The sequence below is a fragment of the Poecilia latipinna genome, unplaced genomic scaffold, assembly GCF_001443285.1.
Source record: "Poecilia latipinna isolate Pla-1442-1.1 unplaced genomic scaffold, P_latipinna-1.0 Scaffold284, whole genome shotgun sequence".
In the NCBI taxonomy this organism is placed as follows: Eukaryota; Metazoa; Chordata; class Actinopteri; order Cyprinodontiformes; family Poeciliidae; genus Poecilia; species Poecilia latipinna.
In genome coordinates this window covers 246352-254212 of record NW_015112900.1, presented here as the reverse complement: position 1 = coordinate 254212, position 7861 = coordinate 246352, and the positions used below count along the sequence as shown (strand labels likewise).

The window sequence follows — 7861 nt, the reverse complement described above, 5'->3', positions numbered from 1 at the left end:
AAATGTATGTCTTTTGTTATATTTTCCAACCATGGATGTCACCCTTTTTTCACCTGATGGGTTGATGACACATTTGGTCCATTCTGTGCCTGAATCCACAGAGTAAACACAGGAAGCTAACGCTACCTGGGTCGTTGTTTGTCATATTGTGTTTCGCTGGTGTAATTTTAGATAATGCCACACTGTGTCACCGTTTGCTGTATTAAGAAAATAAAAAAATAAAAAAACACTTCCCACTCACAATAAAAAAAAGAGCGCAGTGGGAGTGAGCCGGAGCCAAGCACAACTTCTGAAGGACCTACATTTGTGTTCTGAACATTTATCTCCAGACGACTGAGTCGTTTGTGTGAGCAAAACAGATGAAGGCTCTAAAAGGGGATGTGGTTTGCTCTGTCATATTTAAACTCCCATCAGTATTTTAAAGCTGTAGAAGGAAAAGACACATCTGCAGACAGACAGCCGTATGTTCTATACTCTATGTGAATATATAAATTCCTAACTGAAAAAGTCAAGTAGACAATAAAGTGCCACAAGTCTCAATTTTGTGTTTTATTTTATGCTCATCTTGCATCCAGACGTACCATATGAAGAAGCTGGTGGCCTGCATGCGCCAGGACATTTTTCTTTGCAAAAAGATAATCCTTATTGTATGACTGACTATCTATTCAAAGTAGTCAGGTTGCATCATGAAAAGCTAACCTGTATTGGCATGACAGTCAGAACCTCAGATTGTGTATACTTTAGCATGTCTGTGTGAATGTGTGTGGGGGTCTAAGTGTTTCTAGAGTACATGTGTGTGTGCACAATGGAGGCATGTGCTAGTTTTCCACATAAAGTTGAATGTTGCATGGAAAAGGTATAAAACTTACAGCACTCACAACAAGAGTGGGCAGAGTTATTTTTTACTGAACAGGAAGTGTTTGATGAGAACATGGTGAGCAGCAGCAGCAGCTCTGGAGGTTTTAACCACAAAGACCAAATGACATGTGGTTTGTTCATTGTCAGGTATCGTTGACAACCCCATCAGCAAAAGTTATTTTAAAGCTGCAGCAGGAAGTAACACATATGCAGACAAATATCCATTAATTGCTGTAGTTTACAGAATTATATTCTTCCATCCTTTTTCTTTACACCCTTGTCCCTTAGTGGGTCGGGAGGGTTGCTGGTGCCTATCTCCAGCTAACGTTCCGGGCGAGAGGCGGGGTCACCCTGGACAGGTTGCCAGTCTGTCACAGGGCAACACAGAGACACACAGGACAAACCATGCACACACTCACACCTGGGGGCAATTTGGAGAGGCCAGTTAACCTGACAGTCATGTTTTTGGACTGTGGGAGGAAACCAGAGTACCGGGAGAAAACCCACCATGCACAGGGAGAACATGCAAACTCCATGCAGAAAGACTAGGGCCGGGAATCGAACCCAGAACCTTCTTGCTGCAAGGCAACAGCTCTACCAACTGTGCCAGATATTCATATTCATACCAGACTCAAAAAAAAAGTCATCTAGAAGACGGTTTACAAATCTCCACTCCATCTAATCCAGAATGCAGTTTTAATTCCCCAAGGTGAACTAACAAGATTTATTGAGTTAGATTTAGGATTTTCTTTGGATGTTTGGTAGCAACAGACTGAGGAAAAGGTTTTCAGGTCAATAACTGGTTTGTCTCTGAAACATTCTGGCTCTTTCTGGAGGATCCTCTGACGTTTCCACACCAGAACAGAGACGTTCTCAGTCCTTTGAACACAGAGATCTTCTGTGTTCAAAGATATTCAGTCATTTTCTGTGTGGCCAGGAAATGGCCAATGATAGGTGGACGTTTTGTCAGTTTTGTTCCTTCCTCTTAACATCCTTCAGCTGCCTCAGAGCTGGATGAAATCTTAACCTAACATATATCTGCTGCCCTCTGGTGGACGCTATGTTGTTAAGCAGTGCCATGTTTTAAAATGTTTCAGCCGCTCAGTTGTTCATGTTTAGGATCACGGCTCAGTGCAGTAGGCCAGAACGTTGTTCACCCAATAACAATGATCAGGTTCTGGAGCTGCTAAATGTCTTTCAGCTGTGATGTTTTTATGCTTATTTGCAGTGTTTGGTTTTTGATCCAAACCAACAATAAAACATTAAATATTTCACCGTCATTTGGTCTGATTATAGTTAAAGTTTATAAGAGAGTAGAGGTTGTTGGGGTCGTTGGAGGCTGCAGCAGATGAAGAATGACGTCTCACTGTGCTGTAGGTCACTGTGTCACCATGAACCTGGAAAATAGACAATATTTCAGTTTTATCAGGATGAAGGGGATAGTTACACTGATGTATGAATATGCTTCCATGTTTTGACGTGACGGTTTATTCTCCTGATGTTTTACTGCTGTTTCCATGGTTACAGTATGACAGAATATTGTCTGAGAGAAGCCAATTTCATCTACTTGTATCCAGAATTGTATTTTTCCAGTCATGATTACTAGTTTGTAATGGTTGAGAGTTAGAACCAGTAAAAAAAGGACTTTACTTTAATTCACCTTTTTCCTTCCTTAAACACCTGCATTAAAGGAAGCTCCTATTTATCAACCACTTGCTGCTGCACTTCCATCACTAATGAACAAAACCTGAAGTTACTGAACTTCTTCATTTGGAGCACAAAGCGATGCCAAACCCAGAGCAGACAATCTGCATATTAACTTTATAACTTATTCATATTAGCTACATTTCTTCATCTGTTTAATTAACCTCTCAAATTCATGCAGGGAAGTTAAAACACTTTGTGTTCTGAGAATGTTTTTCACTAATTAATGCTAAAAAGAAAAAAAACAAAAAAACAAAACAACTGTCTTACCAAAACTTCACCGCTGGTTTTGGGATGTCTGATGGAGGCGTAAGAAACGCCATCGTCTACATCATCCTGAACATGGAAGAAAAAAACAGAGATTAATTTCTGACTTTAGCACAAATTTATTATGTAGGCGAATCTTAACCCTGGAGTTTCTAAATGTTTACTGAAAAAGGTGCCTTATTGGATGTTTTGGTACTTTAACTTAGACCTATAAACATAGTGAGTTTTATTTATAGACAATTACGTCTCGTCCTAAAGTAGAACTACATTGTTTACCTTCATTTGTAAGTTGAATAAAAGTTTCTCTTACAGGCATAAATATGATAAACCAACTTCTAATGAGTTCAGATTTCATAACAGATTTATTTCTCAGAGAGGAAATATGTTATTATTTTCACTCACGGCGTTTTCATCCCGTTGTGTTTCATTTCCTAAGAAAGACATTTAAAAAGTCAGCAGATTTAATTTATAGAATGAATAAAGCTGTTTATATAAGTTCAGAGTCCTCACGTTTAGCTCTCCATCTGAAGACAACCATGGCGATTATCACCATGACGACCAACGCCACACCCACACCAACGTATGGAGTACCTGACAAGAAGAACGGAGCATAAATAAAAGCTTATGTGGAAATGCTTTCACAGCCGTTTTTTTTTTTTTTTTGTAAATACACTTTGAAGGTATTTGAAAGTATGAATTAAAAAAATAAAACCATAAACAGAACAAAGCATCCTAGATAAGATCTAAAAGAAAACATGAAGACGTTCTCTTCACGGTTTAATGAGATGCTCACTTCCTGATGTGGTCTTCACTGTGTTTCCGTCTTCAGTTGTTGTTGGTCTTTGTGTCACTGCTGTTCCACCTAAAGACAAATAAAAGACATTAAACTCAAACAGTGTTATGATTTCTGTCTGCTGTGTTATTTTAGTTAGAAGATAAACCAATCAAATAACCATAAACTACAGGTCATTTGGTCATCGTGAAAACACAGCATAACAGTGAATTCTGTATTTAAAAAATCAACTGAATTACTTCTTTCACCTGATGAGTGTTGACTGAAGGAAAACAGCTGAACATTGTTACGAGCACCAGGATGAGTCACTTCACACTGAAACAACTGATCCATCGATGATGAATTATCACAGTTAGACTCCAGATAGATCACAGTAGCAGAGCATTCGTCCTCAGATGGCTTTACTTTACACTTTCCCATTTCTTCATGACTAAAAAGCCACTTCACTTTGTCTTTGCAGGAGCCAGACATTATGACAGAGCAGATTAATGTGACGGTTTGGTTCTCCACATGTTTAGTCACTGTGGAGAAAATATTCATAGAATCGTCATCTCCATCGTTACCAATCTGTAGTTTCAGAAAAAAGATTGCATAGTTGTATGAAAATACTCACTGGTAATAACAGACAGATCAGTTGTAGACTCATGATCCAGACTTTCTGGAGCTTCAGCATATCGTTGACAAAAATACTGTCCAACATCCTCAGCTGTGATGTTCTTTATAACCAGAGAGCAGTTTGGTGTTAGACTGATTCTGGTTCTGGTTTCCTCCTCAGGTTTTCCAAACGTAACCAGAGCTTCAATCTCTTTGCTTTTGGACCCTCCAAAGAGCCACGTTGTCCAGTTACAGTTCTGTTGACCTTCCACCACTTTCTGACAGGACAACATGGCGTCTTCTCCAGCTCTCTTTAAAACAGTGTCAGTATTTACAATGACTGCTGAAAAGATAAAATAGATCCAGTAGCTAAAGCCGTGTGCATCAAGATCTGGAAGCATTTCAGTCATTAACTCAGCAAACCAGAATGAACGTTTTACAGTTTTAGCTTCAGAGTTTATCTTATTCTCTTACCTGTAACCTGGAGCTCCAGAACCAGAAATAAAAACATTTTAATCCGTCTGAGTTCAGTCATTCTGCTTCTGTTGCTCTCAGCCAAAGATCTGAGCCTGAGAACTGAGATGTAGCAGCTACTTCCTGACACTCACCACTTCCTTACGTCGACTGTGAATGGTTTTATAGTTTTATGTTTAGGCAGAAAAAATAAAATAGAACGTTAGTTAGATAAAATAGAGGAGCAAATTTATTTAAATATATTTGTACATGATAAATTTTCAATATTAATCATTAAAATTTCACTTTAGTGATTAGGATTTAAAGACTGTTTAGATTATTAAATACCAAAAGTATTTCTAAGAAATGGAAAAGCAGGGAAACATTTGAAAGTCGACTATTTTAAATAAAGCAATAATGATGGCATAGATATACTAAATTGTAGCAGGTTGTGCTCAACAGTGCAAATCAACATCTTTGACTGTGGTGTGTTTGATGTTTATTTTAAAAAAGAGGAACTGAATAAATATGTAAAGACTTTTTGAGTAGACAAACACAGTTCTTCTTTTCTAAGTTTGGTTTTAATAGAAGCAAAAATGGAAAGTCAAACTTCTGATCAGACGCTCCGGTTCTTATTTAATATCATTAATCGTGGGCCTCCTGTCTCCTCTTGCATCCATGAAATTTCTGTAAACTGAAAATGAAGTTATTGATGAAAACAGAGAAGGAAGATTAATGCTTGTATTCTGCTTTTATTTTGGTGCCATTTATTATCAAAACCAGGGTTTGTGGTGCTGAGCTGAGACACTCCCTTATCAACATCCGGCTGAAATGCTTTTGACTGATCAGGTTATACGTGACTAATCTAAGACCTCAAATGTGTTATCACATCTCTAAAGGGTTGTTTTTTTGAAAACTAAACAGGAAGTCTAGGAGGAAGTGAGTAAATGAGTGTTGACTAGTGCAGCACCGTTCTTTTCTTCAGCTTGTGTTAATTTGAAACAGAATTTGGTTTATAGATGAAACATAATCCAAACAGTAACCAAACATGTCACAAACAATTAAAGGTTACTTCTGAGAAATCAGAGTACTATTCTTATTTGATCTGAAACATTTTGATGAGTAAACAGGAGACATTTGAAACAGGCGCTGAGCTAATAACAGGAAGTTAGCGCCTAGCTTAGTGTATCTTAAACCTAAAGCAGGAAATCGAACAGATTACTCCCATGAATAAGACCCAGAACAGCAGAATCATCTGCAAACATGATGAGTTTTTCCTTACACACGAGGAAACAGCAATGGACCAAATCAACAGCCCTGAGGTGACCCACTGCTCACTGTCATGGGTTCGGAAATTTTTTATTTTTTTTTTTTTAACTCAAAGCAGACTGACTGATGTTTCTATCCAGAAGTTTCTGTGATCAGGCCAAACAAGAGAAGGTACTCTAATAAAGTTGTCTCTTCACTATATTTTCATAAATACCTAATAAATAAGCAGGGGCGGATCTACTGGGGTGGCATAGGGTGGCAGTTGCCGCCCCATAAATATTTTTCTAGATCCGCCTCTGGATTTATCTAAGATGTTTGATCTAATTAATTTTGATCAAGACTGTGCTAAGGAGGTCAGAAGTAACCGAACAATAAAAGCTGTAGACAGAACAACTTGTTCCAGGACCAAAAGATACTGTAAATGTAAAGTCAACAATGTTTACTGTTACATCCTGAGGTCATTTAGGAAGAGACTTACACTAAAGAGGAAGTGTTTGATGAAAAATATAAAAAACATGGCAACAGACCTCTGGAGGCTTCAACTACAACACAAGAAACACAGATTGTTTAAAAAACTGATGGCCATTCTCTTATTTTAAAAGTTACAGACACAATAGTTTAACCTGCATCTGTATAGCCCTACAAATATTAAAGATACGAAATTCAAGATTTTTATCGAGTCCAAATTTTCCAAAGTTTCCAAACTAACATCCAGATCCATTTCTGCAACCAGTCAAAGAAACTTTTAGTTATGGATGGTTAAAGTTTTATTGAAGCTTCGACACTTGATGCAAAAAAGTGTTTATTACTAGAAGCTTTAGAGACTCAGTGCTCAAGTGGGACATCTAGTGGTCAACAAAATGAAGTACAATTAAGTATTCATTTCAATTCCCACTAATTTGTATGTTACATTGTTCTTCTTGTACACTTCATATTATTATGTAACATTTAAAACAAGCTGCTACATTAGACATTTTCTACAAATACAGATTTATTATTAGTTTTGGGTGTTCACACTCAATTACTTCAATTTAGTTTTTATTTTCTGTTAAATCATACAGGATAATTGTTGCTTTAAAGGTGGAAAAAGTGTTGAAATCATTCATGGTTTCAGTTTTTATTCAAAGTAACATTTGATTCATTTTCAGGCGAGGTTTGAAAATACCTGAACGTGTCTCATTTTCTCTGAACTCCAGTCGTGGCAAACAACACAGAACAGCTCTACTTAGTTTGTCTTTTTATTTTCTTTGCTTGGATTATGAGTCATATGCTGATAACTTTAAACAATAGCATAAAATTTGCAATTATATACAATTAGCATAAAATGAATTCAATGTCTTGCTGTGGGAAGCAAAGTTTACTAAAAGTTTTAAACGTACAGTTTTTAATACATATTATATCAAATATTTATAGAAGCAACATTTAGGAAGAAGGAATAAAATTAAAAAAAATCCACATTCATCTTAATATTTTGCAAAGAATCAGCAAAACATACCTATTAAAATCATCTCTGGTTACAAACTGAAACAAAACAAACGTTAACAGGTTTCTGTCTGACATTAATCAAACCTCTACCTGAAAACAAGCTAAATAGATTCACTACTTCAGGCTCTATGCTGCCCTCTTGTGTGCAAATAATTGAACTATCAAAATCAATACCAAAGGAAAGTATCTATTTGCTCTGCAGCCCAACAGTTGGGAACTTGATTTATTGAGGACTTGATATTCATAAATGGAATTAGATGAAAACCAAAAGACTTTTTACAGTTCATCTTCTTCATCACCACTCTGCAAATGGAAAACAAACAATTATTTTGAGATAAAACTAATTGTTTTGTTGACAATGAATGAAGGAAACAAGAAAACATAGTGTCGAGAAAAGTCGAGCTCATCCCACTTCCCCATGCTGTAGATTTTAGTTTA

The 7861-nt window shown here is 36.8% G+C and overlaps 1 protein-coding gene across 1 annotated transcript; it reads right to left on the bottom strand.

Annotated features, from left to right (window-relative positions):
• Nucleotides 1-1460: 1460 nt before the first annotated feature.
• On the bottom strand, nucleotides 1461-4872 carry LOC106948362 (uncharacterized). The gene is made up of 8 exons (XM_015033978.1): nucleotides 4691-4872; nucleotides 4236-4559; nucleotides 3871-4143; nucleotides 3623-3691; nucleotides 3340-3420; nucleotides 3232-3260; nucleotides 2833-2898; nucleotides 1461-2255 (listed from the first exon to the last, which is right to left on the bottom strand). Exons 1-8 carry the CDS (start codon nucleotides 4749-4751, stop codon nucleotides 2136-2138), a joined length of 1023 nt encoding a protein of 340 aa, XP_014889464.1. The 5' UTR covers nucleotides 4752-4872; the 3' UTR covers nucleotides 1461-2135.
• Nucleotides 4873-7861: the final 2989 nt, after the last annotated feature.